This window comes from Engraulis encrasicolus, chromosome 24, assembly GCF_034702125.1.
Source record: "Engraulis encrasicolus isolate BLACKSEA-1 chromosome 24, IST_EnEncr_1.0, whole genome shotgun sequence".
Classification (NCBI taxonomy): domain Eukaryota; kingdom Metazoa; phylum Chordata; class Actinopteri; order Clupeiformes; family Engraulidae; genus Engraulis; species Engraulis encrasicolus.
Window position 1 is genome coordinate 18,404,586 of NC_085880.1, and position 26,949 is coordinate 18,431,534.

The following is a 26,949-nucleotide window of genomic DNA, read 5'->3' on the forward strand; positions in this document are numbered from 1 at the left end:
GCGGATTTCGCAAGCGAAAAACGGGGTTTGGCCAATCAGACACTGACTTGACAGTGACATCAGCTCCAGCGCAGTTCTCAAACTGAGCTCGAAGTGGCGAATGATGGTGGGGGAGCGCGGAAGGACTGTTTGCATAGACTAACTGCAAAAAATAACCGTTAAGAAATAATTTCAAAACTTGTTGCGTGCAAAGGAGTCCAACGGATGTCTTACGCTTTCTGATTACATTACACTTATTCCAAGCGAGATTAAATTGTCTAAACACTTCACGAGGTGGTGAAAAGGACTGCTGTGTGATCTGTGTCGGGCACTTGCGCGTGTGGGTCTGTCCGAGAGCGCAGATCTCGAAAGCAGGAGCACAACTTGTGTCGGAAGTGCAGTTACGCACGACCGCAGTAACTTCTGGCTTCGGTGGAAACAGTTATAACTAGGGCATTTACTCTATGCACCCATGTAAACAACTGACACGGTAGCCTTGAGCCACGCTAGAGCATCTATGCTCTCTACAAATACAATACCCTATGATCGAGACAGCTCAAGCGTCTTCTCAGCGCTCCACATGAAAACGACTGTGTAGCCATTTCCCCCCTCATTTATCCTCCACCTGTTCTTCCTCGGGCTTCTGTTTCATGAAAACCCAAACGTGTCCACTCACCAGTGCTCCATCCGCTAGGAGGGAGTATGTGTGTGTGTGTGCATAAAACAGATAGAACAATAAAATATTACACCTGGTCACACATAGTTTTTTTAATGGGCTATCTATTTCTCAGGGCGCGCAACGGCTCTCTGTTGCGCAAGATGACTTGTTCGTTGTCGCATCGGTTTATTTTAACTTATGTAGCCTAAACACAACACTTTGTGACTTAAGGTATGCAAATACAACCCCTATACACACGATTTCTATATGAATAAAAAAAATAATTTTGCCAATAATTTAGAGACCCCTTCAACATTTCCCAAATCATATTTTCGGAGGATCAGGGGGTCGAAACCTGGTTGAGACGACAGCAAGCCATTCCTTCTCTGTATGAAGAGGAATGCAACGGAATGTGCAGACAGCATATGACCACGTTGGTCAGCACGGCTTGAAATGATTCTGCCTACATTAAACATCATGGATAGGCCTAACTGGCTTTGTTGCACTACAGATTTCTTGTTGACTTGTTGAGTGGGGCGTTTGGCAGCGAGCAGACTTAAAATGCATTTCCTTCAGCTCTGTCTCCGCAAGGGCAAAACCGAAGTTGTGCTTAACATTTCAGCCTATTATTCCAGAATTGTTGACTTTTTTGCTGCAAATAAATGAGAATAGGGGCGTCGGGATGTTAAATTTGGCATTTGCCTTCACGCTCACGTGTCTCGGCATCCTTAACAGTTACAGGCCATTGAGGGTGCAATAAAGCATCAGACAATATCATCATTGGCTCGCTTTATCTTCAGAAGTGGCCCTTTGCATTCACGCAGACGGACAATCGCGGAAACAGAGCGAAATAGAACGCGGAAAACAGAAAAATCGCTCCGCAAATGTTTTTCGCCGGTGTGGACGTTTTTTTCGCTTTCCGCAATATTCGTATTTTCGCTTTCCGCTTTTGCGGAAATCCGCTTTCCTCGCCTGTGTGGACAGCCCTTAAATGAGAGCAAGTTAGTGTTGTGGCAGCTGCAAACCAAGTTAGTAGCACAGCACAATCCTAACGTGCACGTCAGTTTATTTATTTTTTTGTTGATAACAGGATAGTTAATATGAAACCGTTTGGATAGGGACATGGCATGGATAGCATTGGCCCATTGGCCACACATTGGAAAGGGTAGTCGGTTGTTATCTACAGTCAGGATCGGTAGGCAGACGTCAGTACCTAGCTCGAAACCTAGCATGTGAAATGAACTAATGCTAAGCTGGACTATGATTGTTGTGATGCCTTCTCTCAGTGAGAAGCTTCTCCTTTGCTTCTTCGATTGTCTTGACTTTTCTTGGAGTTTAAATCAAACTTAAATAAAGTCGGAGTAAGTCATAGTAAAGAGCACCTCTGCCTCTTTAGAGTAAGCAAGTTCACATCAGTCACAGATGTGTTGCCTAAACCCACAGCGCTAGTCCACTTCAGAGTATGACTCCCCCCCCCCAATAGCTAAATTTGCGGTACATATTTGACCTCAAATGTGTCAATATATCGTAATCCTTTTGTTCAAACGTAGCGAAAATAAATCGTCACGCACACAAAATCATGGTACAGATGTGAGTTTGTTCACCAACGAAATTCACGTCATGTAATTTCTTTGCTAAAACCCTGCAGCCACGGCTTTAGAATCAGCCACTGCTCACAGCTGTAATTGCCTTGCAGGCCAACGGCGCCTCAGACTTGAAATTCACGTCATGTCATTTCTTTGTTAAAACCATATGCGACTGCTTTGACATCTGACACTGTCAACATCAATAATATAGGTTTTTTTGTATTCTGACATTGTTGAATGAAGTCAAAGTTGTTACTCTAAGGCATGGGCGTAATTTATGGTGGGGACGGTAGGGACACGTCCCCACCAATATTTAGCCCCCTACTGTGTAATCACGACCGGTGTTGCCGGTAACGTAGTCGCACTATTTTTTTCAGTAACGTGTAGTCTAACTACCATTTCAAAACGTCAGATTAAAGTTATTTAAGACACCGTGCGTTACTATTTCTGGTACATAGGCCCGCCTGCTTTTTGTTTCAAGCGAGGAGTTTGTGGCGACGCCTGAGGATATTATATGAAAAAAACCCTTTTATGATAGGCCTATGAAACTTTTATGAAAGACGATAGAGGGATAACTTCGCCCTCCCATTAAATCAGATTGTGGGGAAATGTTGTAGCATAGCCCTACGTATAGGCCTACAAACGGTTCTGAATCTTAATTAGCCTATTCGAACAGTTGTGCCGACATCATCGGCAATTTCTAATTCACTATTTGGGTGCAGGGAACGGAGCTCTGCAGATGCGTAATAGTTGCGTGACAAGCAGAGAGAGGCGGAGAAAGGTGAAGGATAAAGTGGCCTATTTAAGAATAAATGTGGTCTCTGCGCAGCGCAGATAATAACGAATTGAAATGCACATTTGATCTACTGATACGGGTGTAGCCTATTTAAACTATCATCGAAAGGACGGGCAGGCTTCAGAATCTTCAGTCTTCCTTTAAAAAAAAACTGTCAATGACGGACAAACCTCTGTTAACGCGACCCATGTGGTAAATGAAAGAGTTCCTAAAGGTACACTTCGGCAAAACATTTCCCTTCTTTCATATTAAATTAACCTGGCTTTGTTTTACAGTCTATTTAACTGTAGGACTACTTGAGTAGCCTAGACTAATTGCTGCGACTAGGTTCTGATCTCGCTGATCATTCAACGCGACTGAAATGGAAGCCTTCTTCCATGACGAGTATGTAACCAACATCATTCAAAAATCGCAGATAGGGCCTACACCTAATCATTGTGTTGTATTGCATTTCGGTCATGTAGAAGGGCTACAAAGCTAACTGGTATGTTGTAACATTAAAATTCGCATACAACGTGACACAGTTGGTGCGCAACTATGCGGTGACGTCGCTGGGATTTCTGTCAAGACGCGCTGCGCAAAGACACTTGCACGCGCATGTGTGTTGCCTGTAGGCTGCTATGATGCAAACACAGCTACAGGCAGGAAGAAAGCGATATATAGGGAGTTAGCCTATGAGAATGAAGAAGTGTGTTGTTTTGTATGTAGGCTACAACAGTCCACACAGCATCGCTAATTTTGGAGGATAATAAGGGTCAGTCAGCACCGGAACCAAAACATTTTTTTTCTAGGCCCCGTCTTATTTATTTTTTATTTCAAGAAAAGGTTTGCAAATTTCAGTGTCATTTTTGTTGCTGTTAAAATAGGCCTAAATGTCAATAAAGTGAGTAGGCTAGGCCTATTGGCAGAACTGGTGATCATTTTCATGTTAGGCAATACCACTTTGCTGACATTTGAACACAAAGCGACTTATATGTTATTTGGTAAAAGTCTCTGGAGCAATGTTGTATCAGAACTAGCTGCTTTGGTCAATTTCACTCCAGTCATGGATGGAGGTGTAAACAGAGGTAGCCTAAGGGTGGGATTTAAGCCTGCAACCGTGTGATTGAAAGACCAACTTACTAAGGAACGCTCGTTGACATATCATCTACTCATTGATATAACATCTGTGTGCCATGAACTTATGATTGATAATCAGCCCCCCCCCCCCCACACACACACACAATGAAGATTGTTAAAAATCATCCCCCTCTAAAACCATTGAGCTACATTCATTCATAGGCTAATACATTCACATATTGCGTTAAAATTGTACTTTTAACAACTGTATTTTCTAAATTTTCTCGGACCCTCACCAATTTTATGTCCCTACCAATGTCAAAGTCAAAGTTACGCCCTTGCTCTAAGGGGAACCACAACCACGAAAACAAAACTCATGAACACAACATGTGTACTCTGCCAATTCGACAATAGTCCCTCTGATATTGTAGCCAGTTACTATGCTTAGAAGTGAGTTGATTGAATGATTAATTGGTTGCATTGATTTGATTACATTTCCTCCAGTGAGTGACATTAAGATGAAGAGAAGAAACGATATTGAGAGCTTCTTTATTAAGAAAAAAAAAGAGTCAGAGTCAGCTACAGCCAGTACCAGCACCAGTGCAGATGCCCACACAAGCCAGCAGCCTAGGGATAGTATTGATGAGCAGTCCACTACCCCAATACAAGATGGTAGGTTGTGCATGGAAAGTTTGAATTAGTTACATGTAGCCCTTTCATGCACACCGTTCAACCAGTGGAACACTGTTATTGTCATCAAAAAGGTTCTGTCATAGTGCCACACTACATAACACAGGGTCTTTAGTAATACACTATGGTAACTCTGGTAACGACAAAGGTATAACGCCATGCATTAAAGGGTTTAACAGCTGACAAATGTTGAGACAGAAGATGATGAACTAAAGATTTGTATTATATGTATATGTGCATGGACCTGTCTGTCTGTCTGTCTGTCTGTCTGTCTGTCTGTCATTTTAAACTATCCTTGTATTACCACAGTTGACCAGCCACATTTGGAGGAGGAGGAGACGGACTGTGAATCTGTGTTGTCTGGATCTCCACCTACTGAGCATGGTATGTCAGGTTCAGATGTCATTCATGAAGTTGGTGTCTACTCTCTCATACTTCAGTTATTTAAAAATGGCCAATTATGCATATTTATATGTGAATGCATAGCATTTAACCAGATTACACTGCACTTTCAATTAAAAGCCTGGCACATTAAAATAACTTAATGAGGATATGTGTGTGCATTTATCTTTAATTTCTGTGAATACGTACATAGAAAACAAAGACCTAAACATAGAACATTTCAATACTATATATATATATTTTATACTACTACAAAATATTGTATTTGAAGTTCACTGGTGCTTTTCTTTAAAATGCAGGAAATAGCATAGAATAAATGCAACATTTTCTGTGTGGGAGGACCCCCGTATGTGTATATAATTCCATGATTCCATGGCCACCTCAGACTATATTTGTGTGTCATCTTGGCCACCCTAGTAAAAATGTCCTGGATACGCCCCTGGGNAGGCCAGTGTATATGGGAGAGGAAAAGTGTGTGTGTGTGTGTGTGTGTGTGTGTGTGTGTGTGTGTGTGTGTGCGCGCGCCTGTGTGCCCTTGCGTGCCCTTGCGTGCCCTTGCGTGCGTGCCTGCATGTATGTGTTTGGGGTGGTTTCCATCTCACCACAGACCGTTCACCCCTGTCTGTGCCACACACCCTTTCTGCCTCTCTAGTGCAGGATTGACGCACAGGCTAGATATGGCTAGCCTACCTACCAGGACGCCCCTGATTGACCACAAATGAAAAATTGCAGACTTGTGACAGGATGCAATATTGAACATTGTGTTGAGTACGGTTGGTAGACATGTTGTTCTTGATTCCGAGCCCATGCTTATGACACTGTCTATGTAAATTTGTCGCGAAAACGTGCCTTTCGGGGGGGGGGGGTGTCACATCAACCTGTATCCTAGGGGCCCCAGGCCATCTTAATCCGGCCCTGTCTCTCTCCATGAGCTCCTGACTAATGGGAAACCAGCTGGGCGTAGTGTTGGCTTTACTGAGGGCTTTTTCTAAATCTCGTCTGCTCTCTGCATTTCTTTGCACATCTGCGTACCACCTGGACTGCTAGATTCAAAACAGTTATAACAGATTTATGTGAGGCCATGGATGGTTGCTTTTGAAAACGCTGTCATTTATTGTTTTATTCATCTTTTGTTTAAATACATAACAGGGTTGCCTTGGGGAAGAGGCCATTACACAGGGTGTATTTGTTTTGCTTCAAACTTCAAAGATGTTATTGTCATGGAGCAGTTGCCTGAAATAAGGGAATTAAACAGCAAGAGCTCAATGGTGCAAAAATGAGAGCAAGTTCCAAAAATGACATTTCCATGACAAAGTACTATAAAATGTGCTGTTGACAAACCACCAGATCTACATTTGTATTTAATTGAAGACATTTTAAGTTCCAAATGTGTTGCTGTTGTTTCCTTACATGATTATAAAACTCTGTGTATTGTGGTGGTTTCCAAACCTTTTCTAGCGGGACCCCCTTTTATTTTGGCCCTAAGTATATTCACGACCCCATCCATTCATTAATATTGCTATTTTAATTTCAGATCTATACAAGAAAAGTAAGTAGGCCTACATTTAATAGCCATATAAGTACTGTTACTAACCAATTTAAGAAATGATGGTAACTATTAACCTGTGTTAACTGAAAAGTCAGTTATTTCGGCGACCCCTCTGCAATACTTCTGCGATTCTCCTAAGGGTCCCGACCCCCAGTTTGGGAACCGCTGGTGTAGTGTGGAAGTAAACCATTTAGGACCCCACTTTTTTCATTCACGGGAGTATTTTCTCAGCATGACTCAGCCTGCATGTCCTGCTAAGAAAAGATCCTAACGAGACATCCCATATGTCTTAAAGTTAATTAATGATTGACACGGCAGGTCCCGTCTGTATGCTCTGACGAGCACTTTGTCATGCTACAGATTAGCAGGACAGCCAATTCATTAAGAGAAATGGATGGATGGTCGCTCCACTAATTATCAGTAATCTCACACAAGTTAATGCTGATCTTGGTAATCTAATCTGCTTTGTGTGGATTACGGTTTTTGCCCACAGGCTAGATCACAGATTCCTACCATCATAGCCTGTTTTCCTCCTCAAAAACACTGTGTGTGTGTGTGTGTGTGTGTGTGTGTGTGTGTGTGTGTGTGTGTGTGTGTGTGTGTGTGTGTGTGTGTGTGTGTGTGTGTGTGTGTGTGTGTGTGTGTCTCATTTTTTAGAGACACCTCTGAATGTAAATTTGACATTTTTCATTCTTGTGAGGATTTTTCTTTTCTTTTCAGGAAAGCTAAAGGCTCTCTGCCAGCCGCAGTGTGTCTTATTTTGTTAGGTGTGTGTTTCTCCCAAGAGGCCAAGTCAGCTCTGCACATCCCCACATGTTCCCACAGTTGCATGAAATCTCTTCAAGATTGTAATCTAAATGACAGCCATTTAGACTTGTGTTAAACGTGTGGATGAATAGAAGAATACGGCTTTGGCAACTAGTCTGTGCCATTATATAGCGGGTAATAAGAAGCACTTGTTAGCTATTGTTGGTGTTACACACTCACCCCTGAGGAATGTGCCTCTACGCCTCTACGATTCTTTACATTGCATAGTGAGAGAGGCGCAGGGGACTACCCAAGTGGTAATCACCCTCCTCGACAACAACCCATTTACATGGTGTGAGTGACACACAGCTGGGTCATCCCCCCTGTGGCACAATGAGGTGGATGCAACCTTTCCCATTCAAGCATGTTCAATTGAATGGGTCCTTTTAGGCTATGAAATGTTTGTGGTGTTAGATAGGGTATTCCCAATCTCTGGCTGGATCAAGAATATGGTATGTTCATACAAGGATGTGCATGCAATCATCAAGTTATACAAATGTATTGGCACCTCCCTCCCTTCAACCAATAATTTGACACCAGACTCAAGCAAATCCATTCAGATTTATTTGTGCCTTGCATGCTGTCTAGCTATTTGAAAAATGGGGGGCTGTCAAAGGTAGAGTGGGTGCCCATTTGAGACTTTAAAAAGCCCCAAAAATGTCTGATTTTTTCATGGTAATATTGAAGGTTTTTTAAGAAATATGTTGTGATAATGTTTGAAGATAAATAGTAAATTCCGCAATAGCATTCAACTTGATTGATATTTCAAATGGTCAGCGGGGTAATCACCCCTGCGTCAAGGAGTTGGTACGCTCCACCACCAGCGGGCTGATGCAGAGGAGAGATGAAGTTTTATCGTGTGTTGCACTTGATGCGGACTCGGAGTAGCACCTACGCTGGCAGTTGGCGCGCCGTTATTTTGCAATAGTTGGATTTCTGGCTATCCGATTCCGGTCCGTATGGTTTGAACCACTGATAGGCTATCGTTTCTGATCCTGGAAATGTGCAAGATTTCGGCTCACTGGTAAGTCGCTGTAGTAGGCTATGTTTTACGCTATAACCGGGTGTTGCCACAGTCATCGATTCTACTACAACCGACGGTCCTAGTACGCTACATTGTTGAGTGATGATGGACCATTCATGTGTCGCTCTCATTCTTAAACATCAAATTGGCCTGCACATTTCATGCAATAGTCTACTAAACTGATACATTGTTCCACGTGATTGTTACTAAGCAGGTGTATCGCCGTTGTAACTGTTGGTAAAGCATTTAGCCATGACCCAGGACAAATTCTGCACAATCTGCATTGAAGTTATATTCACTGGTTTAGGGAGGGGTTGTGGTTCGAGCTGTATCCCGACTGAAATAGACAACATTTTCTGGGGCAAAACAAACATAGAGCACAGCAAATAATCACACAGTTTTTGGCTTTGGTTGAGAACTTCCAAGGTGGTGAAGTCATCCGCCTTGCCCGTGGTTCACGGTATGAAAGAAAAAGAAACCGAAGTTTTTTTTTCTTCTGGCATCCCATATAGCCTATGGCTATTTGTTTTTCATCAAGACTCAAGTGTTCTGGGATGAAAAGTGTACTGTTGCCCGAGTATGGCCAGATACATGTCTTGTAAGCTCTACTTTCTGCTTTGGTGGCCATAAACAGAGATCAACATGACCCCAAGCGACCACATAACCCTCCTAATTACGCAGCGTGTCTACTATCAACAACATCTTGTGGGTTTGAGGTTACAGGTAAACATTAGTAGAAATTCCACATTCGATTCGTAGAATTGTATTGTGCTTCTTGATTGCTCTTCTGGTAGCCTACTAGACATGCACCATCCTGCAGATCCAAGGATATGGCTTGTCTGAGTGGTTGGATTTGTGCTTGTCTGGTGTTGTTGCATGCACAAGTTTGGTCTTAGAAGTGGTGGGATTATTTCAGTGCTACCCAGAACAGGGGATAAGGCTTATGGAGGGCTTGTCTCACGTGATGCCGGAGCCGTGCTGTTTACCATTGATGGCGAAGGGGGGGTCTTTAAGGGCCTTCAATAGTCCAAGGCATCTTGTGTAACCTGATGGATGGGCCATGGCGAGGGTGTTGCAGTTTACAGAGGGGATGCCAGGTAGCAGGGTGTCTTGTCTAGCACAGACTCCTGTCACCGGGTTACATGAGGATGCTACACGAGTTTGCTTAATCGTGTGATGGGTTTTTCTTTTTTCTTTTTGAAATCATGAATTCAGAGTACTATATTTATGCAAAACAAATTTGGTTTGTTTTTCATACACCTTTAGATCCCTACATTTTCACTTGTTGTGATGGGTGGAATTAATCCTTTGTAAGTTCGAAAACAAACGTGCTAGAAAAGGCAACAGGTGTAGCCTAGTTGTTCAAGGTATTACTTGAAATATTTGAAGTATTTTGATTCTTAGGTGATGCCACTTCCATGCTGCTTTTGCCCATTTCCCAAACCAGCAAGATTGCATGTGTTACTCCAAAAGTCTGCCAGCTTGTTCAATGGATGCTGTGGTACTGCCCTGCCCTCTCCAGATACTACAAGGCTGACTTGGCTAGATTTCAAGAGGGATAATAGTAAGCACAACTCATCTAGAGTATCATCCAGTATTGGAGAATATTTTCATCACAATAATTCCATTGGCGAAGCTACAGGAAAGCTATCACCCAACCAAGTTTGTATTGGGGATGATGGCTACAGCGGGAAAGCCATACAGCGTTTAAATGTTAAGCATTTTCCTGATATTGATATAATTAATTTGTATTCATTTAACATTCTTTCTTCCTACTGTACAGTACATCTCAGTGTCTAGATGTCATTGGTGGCATTGGAAAAGGGGAGGGGGGCATGATTATTCAATTATTACTGAAGATAATTCATGTTGAATCTAGGATATTCATCTGTTGCATACATAGAGATGTGTAAATTACTAGGTTAGTAGGATATGATGAAGTGGCTGCTTCAACCTAGTCTGCTCATGGTAAATGTGAGTTAAGTGAACAGGAAACAAATTGAGGATGGCTGTCTGGGGTAGATGAGAGGAGCGTCAGGAGACACCAGGTGGGGAAAGTGCAAAGGTCTGAAGGGTTTTCACCTGAAACGTCACAATTAAAAATTAAAAAAAATCCTGATTGAAGCAGACTTTTCTCTGTTTATCTGCTTATTTGTCTGTCCTGTTCCCAGGTCTGACTTTTGTATGTGCAAGCTTTAACGTATACTTCAAAAGTGCAGTTGTGACTTGATGGAGGATGTGGCAGGAGAGGGAAAGACAAGAGAGGGCAGGAATCACCAAGACACAACTTACTGACCTGTTGCTTTTAAAACCCCTTTGCTCAGAGCCTTTTTAGAACCTCATTGTCACCAAAATGGCCATGACCAAACCATAGTCTCTTACTGCAGATGGGGTCGCCGGCGGGCCTATTCACTGTTTGCTGAAAATACTCAACTACAACATAACAACATTTCTATGGCAGTACAGATAGCCTTAAGTAACAGATTAAGACATAGCCATTATAGTTTTGGTGACAGTAAAGTTATAACATGAGGTCTGCGCTAAGGGGTTAATCTCTTTGTAATGTCTACTAGCAATGTTGTTATGCTGAGACTTTTCTGTACTGTGAAGTGACCCACCGGTGGCCGCACCTGTATAAAGAGGCTACGGATGTCTCACTGAACAAGACAACCAGGAGGTTCCCTAATGTCATGGATTAAATGGCAAACAGAGCCAGCATTATTCTGAGCAGACATGATTAAAAAAAAACAAGGTCCATAGACCTGTATCACATGTAAACTGTCAGTTTCCCACTGACAGGACAGACTAACCGATACAGTTACATGTGGAGTTACTGCACGTGATACAATAGTGAAACATTTGTGAGTTTGATGTCATTGCTTTAACTACTGTGGTGAGGAGGTCATACTAGTGTCCATTAAATAATGAAATCAATACATATCTAACAAGGAACGTATCAGAGTTGAGATTTATACTCTATTGACTGACTGATGGAAAGACAGATTAATTGATTTGCCATCCGTAGTGGTGACTGTGGGCCGTGGTGATCAGATTGATGCTGCTCTACACGACGAAACGTCTGTCTGTCATGCTAACCCAGTAGATGAACACGGCAAGAATTACACTCGAGAGTGCGGCTTTTTTACTAAACATGAACTTTGCTGTTTGCTCGCACCCAAAGACCTTGTAAGAAACAGTTGGGAGTTGAGTGCACTTTCTAAAAAGAGGAATTTTGGCTTGGACATAGCTGCCGCATAGCACTCAACATATGTCACCACAGAAAAGATCAGACTGATGCTCTACTCAGCCAAGGATCGTACCAGCTGGAGCCAAGCTGAAGAGGAGGGGAGAGGGCCTTCTCTCTCTCTCTCTCTCTCTCTCTCTCTCTCTCTCTCTCTCTCTCTCTCTCTCTCTCTCTCTCTTTTTTTTTTTCAACATAATCTTCTTTTTTGTCCGTTTTCACGTTTCTTTCTTTTTACTACACCTACCCTGCATCACAATGGGCAAAGCTGGGGAACTGTAGCGGGCCGTATATTAAAGCAGCCAGCTGGAATTGTTATTTTAAAATGAGTCAGCATGGCCAATGGCAATGTATGATCTGGGAGATTTGGGTGAACCTAAGACATCAGTGACTAGGGAGTGACTCAAGCATCAGTCCCATTCCACAGGAACTACTGAAGCATCAGTCCCAGAGGAACTAAAGTACTAGTCCCATTACAGAGGAACTAAAGCCTCGGTCCCATTCTAGTTGTCCTTTCTATGTGATAGTCTTGAGGTGATCCTGTTTTGGCCATTTATTTAAGCTGAGTAAAGATTGTGAGGTTTTTTTCTTGAAAAGAACAACTTTTCAGTTGATTCACAATACTTTTTACAACCTTAGCTAAGGTCATTCGTTCCTTTTCTGTGCATATGTATATATGTGTGTTTTGCCATATTGTTGCCTTCCCTTGGCAAATACTTGATACTAACATATTTTATGGAGTAGTGAAAACATAGCATAGCCAGAGAGTGATCTCTCACTCAAAATGTCATGGTATGGAATGCAAAAGGTGGTGAGATAGAAAAGTGTTTTCCAAACACACAGCCAGATAGCACTAAGTCTTGAAGATTGTTTTTGACTTTTTTCCTTATTCCTGATACCCTTATAAAGTAGAATTTAGAACACTGTAGTACTGTGGCCCCCACAGCATAAAGGAGAACAAACAAACAATCACATTACTGTATAACCACTTCACTAAAAGTGTGACGCCCTTCTCCCAAAATGAAATAAGCCAGCAAACAAGCGTGATATTAGACAGGTGCATCCCAAGTTCATTGATTTATTCAGTTCCACTCCATGGCAATATAGCTCTGCTATTTGTCTATCTCTGCATTCAGGAAAGCTGAGTCACCCGAAGCAGACACTGAGCAGTCCAGACTGACCAAATTCTTTCTAGACTGAGTCTCTGTCTGCTGCATTAACCAAGCTAACCCACAAACCAAGTCCACACTGTTGTGTCCCACTAACCCCGTGGGTCGATCGGTGGGGGTTGGTGCACTCAGCTGTGGTATTCAAGGCCTGAAACAAGAGTTCATGAGTTCATAAACGGCTAAACGGAGGTTTTGGGGGGTTGAATTAATGGATTAGTGTTTGATCTTGATTTCTTCATCATTAGCAATGGATGTAATGAAACCAATCTCAATAGCTGTGGTTGTCGTTGCCTCCTAGGCAGTGTGCAATACTATAGAGTTATGAAGTAAAGGAGACGCGCTCACACTATGGCCTATACTATTTAGTACAGAATATAACTGGGTGTTGAATCCCACATAATATATAGATGAATGAAGGAAGCGAAGGACAGCACTCTTCAGATTTTTCTCTGTTTATTCGCCTACGAACGTTTCGGGCAGAGTCCTTCTTCAGCGTGTAAAGGCAATCGCCATTACACACTGAGGAAGGGCTCTGCCCGAAACGTTTGTAGGCAAATAAGCAGAGAAAAATCTGAAGAGTGCTGTCCGTCAATACTGAAGAGTGTAATCATCGCTTGATGTTTGCTTTATGTAGCACCTGACTGTAATGGCACTTGTGGTATCCATAACTAATTCGTGCTACGGTTGTGTAAACATGGCCAGTCATATAGTCTGTCAAGAAGACATTCTTTATCCTCTTCTCTGTATCTTTAACTGTGTTTGTCAAGCCTGTTATCTCTCTGCCGTGCTCATTCACTTCATTTGTCTTTGTCGTGACTCTTATCTTTTTCTCCGTCTCTCTCTGTCTCTCTCTCTCTCTCTCTCTCTCTCTCTCTCTCTCTCTCGTGCTCTCTCTCTCTCTAGAAGCTGACTTCCTCCCCAGTCTGGAGAATGATGTTTGTGATGCCACTTGACCCGGAGGAGTGAGTCAGGGGAGACAAGCAGACAGAGAGAGATAGAGAGGGAGAGAGAGAGCACTCGCAAAGGTGGGGGAACACCAAGCCACCGTCATCAGAGCCTCAGAGGGAAGAGTGAGACTGGGGCGAGGCCGTCGAGGAGGAGGTGGAGGAGGTGGAGGAGGAGGACAGGAAGAGGGCAGATTAAAGGGCATCTAACGTCTGGTCTGGTCTTCTGAGGAGTAAATCCCTACCACCCTCCCTCCCTCCCTCCAGGCGGGCGGGCAGGCAGGAAGGCAGGATGTCGACCTCAGCCAGGCAGGAGCGGAGCGTGTGCGTTCTCCTGCCCACCAAGGAGCAGCTGGACATCACCGTGGGGGTAAGAGGACATGATATGGCCACCCTGTACACAAGCAGCATCACATCTACGTACACTTAGAGTAATTGGTAAATGGACTGCATTCATGTAGCGCCTTTCCACTCCTTCGAGCACTCAAAGCGCATTACATTGTATGCCTCACATTCATCCCCTCACACACATTCACACACTGGAAGCAGTGGCTTCCATGCAGGGTTCCACCCTGCCTCCAGGAGCAACTTGGGGTTATCTATCTTGCTCAAGGACAAAATCGATGGGTTGAGGCAGAGTGGGGCTGGAACCTGCAACCTTCCAGTTGCTGAATGGCACCTCTACAACCTGAGCCACCAGCGCCCCAGCTATGACATGGCCACCTTTTACACAAACATCACATCTTCACAAGAGCAGTGGTTCCCAAACAGGGGTACGGGCACCTCTAGGGCAGTAGTTCTCAACCTTTATTGAACAAGGCCCCCTTTACCTCATCATAAGCCTGCCAATGCCCCCTTGATCCCATCACAACATAAACTAGACTAATGCCCCAAAATGACAACTAAGGGTGCCCCCTTTCAGCTGTATGCTTCTCAACGCCCCCCGTTTCATATCACAGCAGCTGCCTTGAGGGGTGACCCTGATGTGAACACTACAACCCTCTCGGCTGAGACCCAGTGATGTTCCAATTGACCTACATATTAGGCTGAAAATTGGGTGAATAAGGGTTTAATGCAGGCGATTTTATGAAAGCAGCAAAATCTGTTTCCATTCCATTCCCAAAGTCCATTCCTTCTTATGAGGCAAGCAAAGAGGAAGTGAAGGCAAGCGAATATGTGTGGAGTAAAAACATTGAGAAAAAAGTAACCCTACGCAAATGACCAGTGAATTTCGCCAGCTGTGGCCAATCAAATCAAGCACACAAATGATTTGTTTTCATTTGATTTGCCGCTACGACCTGATGACCGTTGAGCTGTCAGAATGGAGCACTGGATATCTGTTGGCTTCCATATGTCCCTGCCATAAGAATCACGGGTCATATCGCTATGACATTGCAGTGTCATAGAAGTGTCATAATGTTGTCATGGATGTGTCATAAACGCTGTCATAAACATTGTATGACTGTTGACACGAAGTGACTTTTGGTTATGGTAAAGACAGCCCAAACAATGTCAACTTTTCATGACCAAAACATTTTTATGACATTGGCAGAATGTTTATGACTTGGCCATGACTGTGTCATGACACTGTTCTGACACGGACACGGTTATAGGACACTGTCATGTCATGCGCATGCAGAGGCGGTTCCAGACATTTATTCTTGGGGTGGCAAAGGGGTGGCGAAGTGTATTTCAGGGGGGCATGCTCCTACACTAAGGGAAAATTATAAACACTATATAATCGACACACACACTTATGTGATACAGTGAATCCCTTAAAGTGAAACCGTGCAACCTAAAGTTCTATGTCTGAAATGATGTCAAGCATTAAGGCTATTGGTCACAATCAGGGCTCTTAATTGGGGTGGCAAATCATATTTCTGGGGGGGCAAATGCCACCCCCTGCCACCCCTTAGAACCGCCCCTGTGCGCATGCCGCCGGCGTTACCAAATCAGGAGTCATCGGACAGAAGACATCATCTCTTGACATCTGCTAAACTGGAAACAAACATGATGTAAAGAATACACTATAGTATATTGGAATAATGTGGAGGTCTTGGGGTTTTTTAAACATAGTAAGTTCCCCACATTCCTTGAAATGCCACCACCCTAACTACAATGGCACCAGATAAGCTTTACCGCTTGACATGACGTTAGCACTCCAACACCAGCAGATGAGCTGAGTCAACCCTCTCAACCTTAAAGAAGCTTGTGAAGACTCGTGTCTGCCGAGAGAGCTTCCCGGCATAACAAAACTAATTCTACTTACCGGTATCTCTAATCCTGGGCACTAACTACACACTTAATAGGTCCTCCACTGTTCATATATTATATGTCTTGTATACTGCTGTACGTATTGACCTCACACTCCGTACTTGCTTGAATGTCCTCTTTGGAAGTCGCTTTGGTTAAAAGCGTCGGCTAAATGTAATGTAATGTACCAATTGACCTGACGATAGCTACCAGCAGGTGAGCTGTGCCTCTTGAGTCTTGACATGACATCAGCACTACAGTACCACCAGATGAGCTGCACTGCTTGACATGACGTTAGCTGTTAGCTGTTTTCCACTTTCTCCTTCTCATGATTCACAAGTGTGAGTCACATGATGCTGTTTCTGTGCAGTCATAATGAACTGCAGGTCTCCTTTTCCCATGACTCTGCCCCTGCCCCCCAGGTCTTACAGCAGTGTTTCCCAACCTTTTTTTTCTGTGCACCCCCTAAGCAATTTTGGCATAAAATTACTACCCCCTCACTTGTGCTCTATATCTGTTCCGCTATCCCAATGTGACTACATTCCTTGCATTTGGTAAAATTACATTTTTCCACATACCCCCTGAGGTGTGCTCGATATGAGTAGTACCCCCTCACTTGTGCTACAGTGTATCTGTTCCTCTATCCCAACACACTCCATGTATTTGGTATTATTACATTTTTCCACATACCCCCTGAGGTGTGCTTGCGTACCCCTAGTGGTACACATACACCTGGTTGGGAAACACTGCTCTTAAGTACAGTAACGTGTCACATGAGAGCTCTGTAGTGTGATCTGTGAGCCTGTGTCACACACTACAATAATAACAATGTCACATGGATTACAGCAACAATTCAACCGTTTAGCCATAAGCACTTCCCAGGCCGCCGGCTCCCTTTGATGACTGGCTCTCAGAGGGGTTAGAGGAGTAACTTGTGTGATGTGCGTACACTCTCAGAAATAAAGGTACAGAACTCGTCACTGTGGCAGTACCCTCAAGGGGAGTACCATTGCGTCGCTTGGATGGTGGTACCTCCAAAAAGAGGTGACAGATGCAGATCGGTCGACATTTCAAGAAACTGGACGCACTTCTTTTTTGAGGTACCAATCAAGCAACACCATGATACTCCCCTTCATGGTACTGCCACAGCGACGAGTTCTGTACCTTTATTTCTGAGAGTGTACGGTATTGTGTGGGATTTGGTTTCCAGGAGTAACTGTGTGATGTATGTGTAGGATTTGGAGCCCAAGTAGGCTTATCTCCACTGTTTACATTTGGCAGATGGAGGCTGCGTGACAGGGGCGGGGCAGGGTAGGGGGGTGGTGGTGTTGTAAACACTAATATGAAGCACTGCGCCATTTCTCTTACACTTAGTAACTTACAGACGTGCATGCCATTTCCCGGCAGACTTAGTAACTTACAGACGTGCGTGCCAGGAGGATTCAGAGCCTCCCTAAACTGATTCTGCATACCTGATATCATAATGGCTTTTCTGGAAATGTTAACGGCTGCTGATGTCATGTGAAATCCCTTGCCTGTCTCCAGCATGTTTGGGCCCTGCGGAATAGATGTGTTAAATAGCTCTCACTCTGGCCCCCTCATATATATACAGTATATATTTATCTCTCTGTTTCTCTCTCTTTCTCTCGCTCTCTTCAAATTCAAATATGCTTTATTGGCATGCCTGTTCATATCAGTGTTGCCAAAGCTTACAGATAATATCAGAATGGGTAACAGAACATCGCGGTCAATAAAGAACATCAAGAACATTAACTCTTAACATTAAGAACATTAACTCTTAACATTAAGAACATTAACTCTTAACATTAAGAACACTCTTAACCCTAAGAACATTAACATCTCTCTGTCTGTCTCCGATTCGGATGGGATAAATATTACCTATGGACCCCTGGTAATTCGCAATTACCCCCGGACCCCTGTGATTTTTCGGGGCGCATTCGGACCGGATAAATAAACGTCTGTTATTTACTCAATTCACAGACATTACAAGGAGGTGCAGACGGCGCGCCTATGTTAAATTACCCTAGAACGTCTGTGTTTCGCCGAACTACAGTAGGTAATTCGCGGCGGAATTATTACCTCTCAAATCGCGGACATGGCACATTCGCACAGGACTTAAAACTCAAACATTCTCCGTAGTTATTCCGAATTATCGGGGGGTCCATAGGTAATAAAAGTCCCGTCCGAATCGGGCTTCTCTCTTTCTCTCTCTCTCTCTCTCTCTATCGCCATCTCTCTCTCTCTCTCTCTCTCTCCATCTCTATCGCCATCTCTCTCTCATTTTATGGAACAGATGTTAAAGACCCTCTCTCTCTCTCTCTCTTATTGTGCAGGTGAAGTCCACGGGACATGAGGTTCTTGGCCTGGTTGCGCAGCACGTGTGTGTTAAAGACCTCCACTTCTTTGGCCTGACGATAGTGAAGGGTAAGCAACATTTTCTCTCACCAGTACTGTGGAGCACACTAAACATTATTTTACGTGTTTGTATATGGATTTTTGAAACTTAGGATATTTTTTATCTGTTTACGTGTAATCACGACAAGTTGATAACATTTTCAAAGAAAAAAATCTTACAGGTGTGTTTTAGCCCCCTAAATGAGATGTAGTTTGAATTAGAGCTTTAAAGTGTGCAATTTAAAACTCTGTTTACTTGTAAATGAGAGGCCAAAACCCATGGTTTTTCAAGACTGTGCACATATGTGTAAACGGCTTCGGAGACTAATGGCCGTATGCATATGGAGCAACATGCTAATCTGAATTCTCATCACAAATACCAGCTCATATAAGTGCAGGTCAAGTACACATTGCATCACTGTGTCAACATGTGTGACTTGAAAATATTTGCGATTTCATTTAAATAGCCCATATAATAGACATTTTACACATCAAACTTGTGTTACAAATAAACACAGAGGACAGTATATAACAAAACGATAATGTAATCTTTAATTAAAACTGACTTTTAAAAACTATATATATCACTGCACTGCTGTTTTTGTGACATTTTTATTTTGAGAATTCCATATTTCACATTGCTACCCTCCACCCTTCCCCTAAACCAACCCAATTCCTTATCCATACTGCTGCTTGATATTTCTTTCCGGGAAACCCCCCACCGCCACAAAAAAACAATCCACTTGTTCCATTTTTTGTTCCGTGAAGCTGATAAGCCCAGTTGGGCTGCTCTGGTTTGAACTGGTTGGCTGTTGTGTTTGTAGGCGTGTGTGTGTATGCGTGCAGGGCGGCTGACAGCTTTAGCCGGGCCCGGGACAAAATCATCTTGAAAGCCCCCGCCATCTCAATACACACAGTACAATATAATGAGGTCCCAACAAGTCTGGGCCTTCTCTTTCCCTCGGCCCGGGACAACCTACCCCTTTGCCCCCACCCCTGTCAGCGTCCCTGTTTGCATTCACCACAGTGCAGCTAACCCTGCTGGCCCTGTAGCCCTTTCCTGTGAAGTCTGCCTGGCTGTTTATATAATGCATACACATGAATGGGCCCGGGCCCAGGGAATGAGAACACATGAGAGAGGAGAGCACAATGGGCTACCGAGTGCAAAAACACTGCTGCTAGGTCTCCCCCAGCCAGCAGAACTGGGAGATGCTTAAGCTATTTAAACCGGTGTGTGTGTGTGTGTGTGTGTGTGTGTGTGTGTGTGTGTGTGTGTGTGTGTGTGTGTGTGTGTGTGTGTGTGTGTGTGTGTGTGTGTGTGTGTGTGTTTGAGAGAGTGTGAGTGTGAGTGCGAGAGCGAGCGTGTGCGGGTGTGAGTGTGAGTGAGTTTGTGTGTGTGTGTGTGTGTGTGTGTGCGTGCGTGCACGCTCACGTTCGTACGTGCGTGTGTGTGTTTGTGTATTCCCCTGTTTCGTTTATTTATTTATTTCTCCCCACCCCCCACCTACACACCTCTCTCTTGCTTCACACTGGCTGCTTCTTGGCTGTGTTGTGTTGGCCCTTGTTGCGCTGTGTGCTGGCCGGGTGAAGTGGCTTGGTAATCCCGTGTGTGGCTCACCTCCTCCCCGTGTGGATCACCTCCTTCACAAGGGCCCTTTTGTTTTTGTGTGGCGGCGTAGCGGTGTGGGGGCCAAGCGGGCCAGGCCAACAAGGCCCTGGATTCCAGCAATATTAACTTCATTAAGCCTGGAATGCACTCCGGAATTCCACCGGCACAGACTCCTCCCGAGCAGGGAGGAGAGGACACCACGACGGGGAGTGACAGAGATGGGGGGGTGGAGATAGAGACAGACAGAGAGGGAGAGAGAGAGAAAAGAGAGAGCACGCTGGCAGGAATGAAGAGCGAGTGCGAGCGAGTGGAGCGAGGCGGTGGATGAAATGGCAGTGATGGTCAATAGAGAAAGAAAGAAAGAAAAGAGAAAAAAGGAAAGGGAGATGTGGGAGGGAGAGGTGGCCGAGAGAACGAGAAGAGAACCGAATGATGAGAGGTCAACAGGTAGAAGCAGAGTGCAGGGTGTCAAAATAGCACGGCACATTCTTGTTTCGGCATGTGTGCACCTTACGTAGAGAAGGGGAGGGAGAGAGGCTGACGGGGTGGGATAACACATTGGTGAGAACTGTAAGATCCACAGAGAGAGGGATGGCGTGAGGGCAAAGAGTGATACATAGTGGACCAAGAAGGAGAAGGATGAGGGGCTAGAGAGTAGGAGACAGAGATAGAAAGAAAAAAAGAAAGGGATAGACTGATAGACAGAGGGAGGTGTGGATAACACAGAGGTGAAACATGTATGACTTGGAGCGAAAGCAGATGAAGAGATGGAGAAGGATGACAAGAATGATGAATAGCAGAGGGATAGAGAGATGAATGAGGGAACAGATAGAGCTGGGGAGAGGAGGAGGAGGAGGAGAAGGAAGAGGAGGACAGACAGATGGAGTCCAGCGGAGAGGGGGATGAAATGGGAGTGTGGTGAGAGAGTGAGATGGTGAGAGAGTGGAGGGGAGACGGGTGGACGTGTGGACCAACTGGCAACCGTAACGAACACACCCGCCTGCTGCACCCCAGATGCAATGGACGGATGAGCGGATGGATGGATTGAGAGATGAGCGTTGGAATGTTTGTGGGGGTGGAGAAAAAAAGGAAGAAAAAGCTAGGGGGTGGTCATCCGGCGAAAAGCTGGACAGGTGGATGAGAAAAGAAGGGGTGAGGACCAGGGGTTAAAGAGGGAGGAAGAAGAAGATGACAGATGAATGAAGTGAAGTGGAGATGAAGAGAGAAAACACTGATGGAGGTAGAGATGGAGATGGAGATGGAGGGAGGGCAAGGGAGGAAGAGCGCAAAGGTCTGAACGCAGGAGACATATGGATGGGGTATGGGCGGGAGGGTAGATGGGTTTGTGTGTGTGTGTATGTGTGTGTGTGGGGCTTGGGTGTGTAGGCGTAGTGGTGGTTTGGGTTTGGGTGTGGGCGTATAGCGGTTGAATTCTGAGGGCTGTTATTTAAAGCCTTCATAAACTAGACTAAACCCCCGCCCCCCCATCAGCTGTGGCGTCACCCGTGACGTCTTTGTCCTAATGAAATGCACATGGGAGGATGAGGTTTAAAGGAGGCTGTCTGCCTGCCTGACCGCCACACAAGCTGCTTGGCCAACTCGAGTTTTATCTTTAGTTTAAATGGACTTGATTAAAGCTCAGAGTACATAAACAGCCGTAACATCCATAATGTCCACATGTCCAGCTGATTATTTTACACAAACTGCGGTTTTCAAATTGCGTTAAGCAAATACCCTTTGGTCACCCCTATTGCCCTGTCCGTTATACCCGTGAAGTCTCAGGTTCTCTCAATTATACACAAACACACACAGTGGCCTCGTTTACACGAGACATTTAATCCAGAATGAACTCAATTTAATTTGGAATTAAACTTAATTTCGCTTTAAAAGCAATGTGTAAACACTTCACATTTCGGAATTAAGGGGAAGTACAATGTAAACTCAGCAGAACTATTTAATTAATTTAAAATATTTAATTTATGAAAGCATTGAAAACATAATGTAAATGTGGTCATTGAAACAAACACACACACACACACACACACACACACACACACACACACACACACACACACACACACACAGTTTTTCTACTCCTTTGAGGATCATTAACAAGAGACATTGTGGATGGCTGAGCACTTCTTTTATGTCCTCACAAGACGCTGTTGAGAACCATCCTTATGTCCTCACGAGGCGCCTTGTTTCTAGTTTTCCTAATATTATGAGGACATTTACAGGAGCAGACACACACGCACACACACACACACACACACACACACACACACACACACACACACACACACACACACACACACACACACACACACACACACACACATTCAACTGTCCACACACACAGCTGAGTTGGCCATATTTCTTTGCTCATGTAGTCAGTCTCCCTTTAGCTTGATCTTGTTTGTTGTCTGGGCCGCTGTTCGCTGCTCTCTCAGAGCCAAACTGGCACGTCAGCATTGTTGTCTGCTCTAGTGTGGCCCAACATGCCATCAGGATATGCCTCTCTCTCTCTCTCTCTCTCTCTCTCTCTCTCTCTCTCTCTCTCTCTCTCTCTCTCTCTCTCTCTCTCTCTCTCTCTCTCTCTCTTTCTGGCTTTTTGTGTGTGTGTGTGTGTGTGTGTGTGTGTGTGTGTGTGTGTCTCTCTCTCTCTCCCTCTCTCTCTCTCCCTCTCTCTCTCTCTCTCTCTCTCTCTCTTTCTCTCTCTCTCCATCCCCCCATCTCTCTCTCTCTCTCTCTCTCTCCCTCTCCCTCTCTCTCTCTCCCTCCATAATTAATGCCATTGTTTGACGCATTTCAAGCACGACTTAATTTATTCTTTTGTTTAGTCAATGAAAAGCGTTCTAATTTCCTGTCTGCTGTTGCTTGTGTGTGTTGTTTCTCCTTCTAATCCAGACAATGAGCACATCTATCTGGACCTGGAGGAGAAGGTGACCAAGTATTTCCCCAAGGAGTGGAAACAGGAGAGCGGGAAGGTGAGGACCAGGCCGTGGTGCTGCTGGGATGGAATTCCATTCCATTGCACTCGCTTGCACACACTTCAGGAATGTTTTCAGGGTGGATTTCTATGGCACTGACTTGCACTTGCAGAATGCATGCTGGGCAGCTGTCATGGTACTCCACAGCAGTGGTTCCCAAACTGGGGGTTGGGACCCCTATGGGGTCGCGGAGATACTGCAGGTGGGGGGCTCCATGGACTTTTATAATTGCGGGGGGTAAAACAGGTTAATAGTTAACAGCATAACTCCATACATTTGTTAATAACAGTATACTATACTGAGGTACCCTCAGCATGGTACCGTCCCGCCGCACTGCTTCCTTCGGGCGCCATTGGGGGCTGCCCCCTTGCACGGGTGAGGCATAAATGCAATTTTGTTGTGTGCAGTGTTCAGTGAACACTTGTGTGCTGTGGAGTGCTGTGTCACAATGACAATGGGAGTTTCACTTAATATAATATAATATAATATAATATAATATAATATAATATAATATAATATAATATAATATAATATATACTGTACATGTCTCTTTACTCCGCAGAAGAGAATCCCCCTGCTGCTCTTCCTCAAGGTGCAGTTCTACGTGGAAAATGGCAGACTCATCAGGTAAAGAAAGAATAAGTGACGACTACCACTTCACATCAAATTACATTATCTCACCGCACTTGGCATCGGATAAACAAAAGCGTGCTCTTAACCCCTGGTCGAGTGTTTGACGGTCTGGTCTCTCCTCCACAGTGAGCGGCGAGCGCGGCAGCTGTACTACGCCGATCTGCGTGAGCGCGTGTTGCGGTCAGAGTGCCGTCAGCAGGAGGAAGTGTACTTCCAGCTGGCTGGCTACGCCATGCAGGCGGACCTGCCCGACCACCCCACGCACCCCCTCTCCCACGACGGGCAGCCGCTACCCTACTTCCAGCCCAAGGACTACTTCCCACCCTGGGTCAGTACTACTTCCCGCCCCAGGTCCAGGGTCAAGCTAACGCACATGCTAGATGTGGCTGCAGCCTAGGGGCCCCCCCTCTGTCGTGTTTAGTGCCATTTTGAATCTATTTAATGCTCCTTTGCACAGTTGTTAGTCATGTTATTCTTAACTCCTAGCTCGTAATTATGACTCTGTCTGTGTACATTTGTTGCGCAATTTGCTTTCCGGGGGGCCCCACAGCAACTTGTAACTTAGGGGCCATCTTAATCCGGCCCTGCCTGGGTCAGTACGCTGACGTGAAGCATGCCAGGAACACACATACTGCACTAAACTTCAGCGTTGGGTTTTCTCTGTGCCTTGCTGCAGTGTGTCAATTTCATGTCTATAATTGATGGTTAGAACTGACACCATAATGAGGGGTACGACGTGTTCCATGTATGGTAATTGCATTAGCATGTCGCTACCACTAGCTGCTATTTCTGTCCCTGTTTGGGATGCAGGGTTTCGCCCATGGACTGACGTAGATCAGCAGCAACCCCCCCTGTAATCATCATGCAAACTGTGGTCTGAGGGTTGACTTGCTAATGTCATGTAGGTGGAAGTTAAAGGAGGATTTCAACATGCAGCGTGCTGCATGTACCTTTCAAGGGTGATAATCAGAGTATGTTAGGATGTTACAGTAAGACACGTTGTACAGACAGCTTAACTATTCTCTGTCAACTGTTCTCCGTCACTAACTCTGTCATGGCTCGATCAAAAAAGAGTAGCTTGAGCAAATTAATGTCGAAATTTCCTTAACTGTAATTAGATGAATCCAAATGCCGACCAAATGTCTAGTCTCAGTGGTCTGAAATCCAGATGGTTCATCATGACTAAGATCAGTCTAATGTGATCTTATTGCTCTAATAGTGACTACTTAAACTGTGATGTGATCTTGTCTCTAATAATGACTAACTAAACTGTAATGTAATCTTGTCTCCCTGACCCTTGTGGACTCCAGATTGTGGCCAAGCGGGGGGTGGACTATCTGCTGCGGCACGGCCCCAACTTGCACCAGGAGCTGTGGGGCATGGCCTCGCGAGACGCCGTCCTCCTCTTCATACGAGAGGCCTCGCGCCTGGAGGACGTTCCGGTCACCTTCTACAGGCTACTGAAGGTCAGTCACCACAAGGCCAGGCAACACGGACAAGATCTTCAGATGAGTAATAGTATACCATGCACATCCGTCCCACCTCACTGAGGCCAGGTGCAGGACAAAGGCCTATCTGACCGTAGAAAGAGTAGAACTCCGCACACTGCAGCGCCGCTGTGAAGGTTTATTCAAGACCTAGCAAGGTCTTCATCAGGCACGTGACACAGATCCACAGTCTGCAGTACAGACTTATACACTTTCTGTCAACATGGACAAGAAACTTTGACCTTCAACAAAAGACGTTGACCTTAAGCTAGCATAATGACCTTCAAGAGACAGCATAGTACAACTAGCATTATGACCTTCAAGACTTTTCACAGAGCATGCTCAAAGATGCCCATCATCCCAGGGTGAGGAAGTAAAAATGATGCTACATGTGCTGTATTTGTTTCTTCCTATTCACTGAAGCAGCTGATAACACCAGATAATACCTTGCTAGATAATCTTCACACAGACAGATATAGAATCGCTGAACCTTCCCCCCACATTTCCCATGACATTTTTTTTTTTTTTTTTTTTTTAATATTTATTTTTCTTCAAATGCTACTATTACTATGTCAGAACGAAAGAAAGGACTTTTAGAAAAAGCACAACAAAATACCTCCTCTTAATGTATGTTCTCTACAAGTCTTCTGTTGTCCAGTCTTGCACTTTAAATGTCTGTATGAGCACTGTCTATGTCCATACTGTCTTATGTCCATGTATGAGTACTGTCTATGTCTATACTGTCTATGTCCTTACCTAGATTAGCCTATGTCTGCATGGGAAAGCAAGAAACGTAATTTCAAATTCTTTGTATGACCAGTGCATGTAAAGAAATTGACAATAAAACCAACTTGACTTGACTTGATTTGGCCTACATGCCCACAGGGACCCCGGTTCGAGTCCGGCAGGGGTCGTTTCCCAACCCTACCCCGTCTTTTCCCCGTCACACTCGCTTCCTGGCGATCTTCACTGTCCTATCTGCAATAAATGCAAAAAGCCCATAAAAATATTGAAAAAGAAAAAAAAGGAATCGCTGAATCTATGGACATTCATTTTCCTCATCAAACATCCTTAGTTGAGGATGGCAGTTGACTGAGAATGATTGATGCAAAGCCCTGAGAGTGAAAATGGCGCAATCAAATTGTATATGAAACAAGTAAACAGAAAATAAGAATAGGCTTCAGCAAATTACAAGCTGAACAAATGACAGGACTTTTCTCAATCTATTGTGTCACTGCCCAATAAGTCGCATCACGCACCAGGAGTGTGAGGAGGAGAGAAACGAAGTGAAGTGGAACTCCAGCGACTTTGTTAAATTCTTTGTCAAATAAAATGAGTGAAGAGGTGAATAGGCAGTCATGGATTGAGGTCGAGGCGGGTGGAGAGGGAGGGCATAAAATTCCTCTGACTATTTTCTGCATGACTGAGTGGAGATCAATGTCATGGAAAGCTCTTCACATTCTATTGGGCAATAAATTCTTTTCTTTCTTTCTTTCTTTCTCTCACTCTCTTTCACACACACATTTTTTCCTCTCCCCCGCACCCCCCCCCTCCCTCAACCATTTCTTCACCTCTCTTTCTCCTTCTTTTCTTATTCTCTCCATCCTGCTGTCAGGGACTGAAAAAGCAACACTCGTTACATTACGCAAGACTTTATC

General features: G+C 44.4%; 1 protein-coding gene across 2 annotated transcripts in view; it reads left to right on the forward strand.

Moving 5' to 3' along the window:
• The first annotated feature begins 8,410 nt into the window (after nt 1-8,410).
• The window catches only part of zgc:172136 (uncharacterized protein LOC566376 homolog), a 42,771-nt gene continuing 24,232 nt past the window's right edge, over nt 8,411-26,949 (forward strand). For both annotated transcript variants that reach the window (XM_063192244.1, XM_063192243.1), the window contains exons 1-7: nt 8,411-8,550; nt 13,864-14,274; nt 18,512-18,602; nt 23,089-23,168; nt 23,734-23,798; nt 23,931-24,132; nt 25,115-25,270. In XM_063192244.1, the coding sequence (XP_063048314.1) occupies nt 14,197-14,274; nt 18,512-18,602; nt 23,089-23,168; nt 23,734-23,798; nt 23,931-24,132; nt 25,115-25,270 (672 nt within the window). In that variant the 5' untranslated portion in view covers nt 8,411-8,550; nt 13,864-14,196. The remainder of the gene's footprint in view (nt 8,551-13,863; nt 14,275-18,511; nt 18,603-23,088; nt 23,169-23,733; nt 23,799-23,930; nt 24,133-25,114; nt 25,271-26,949) is intronic.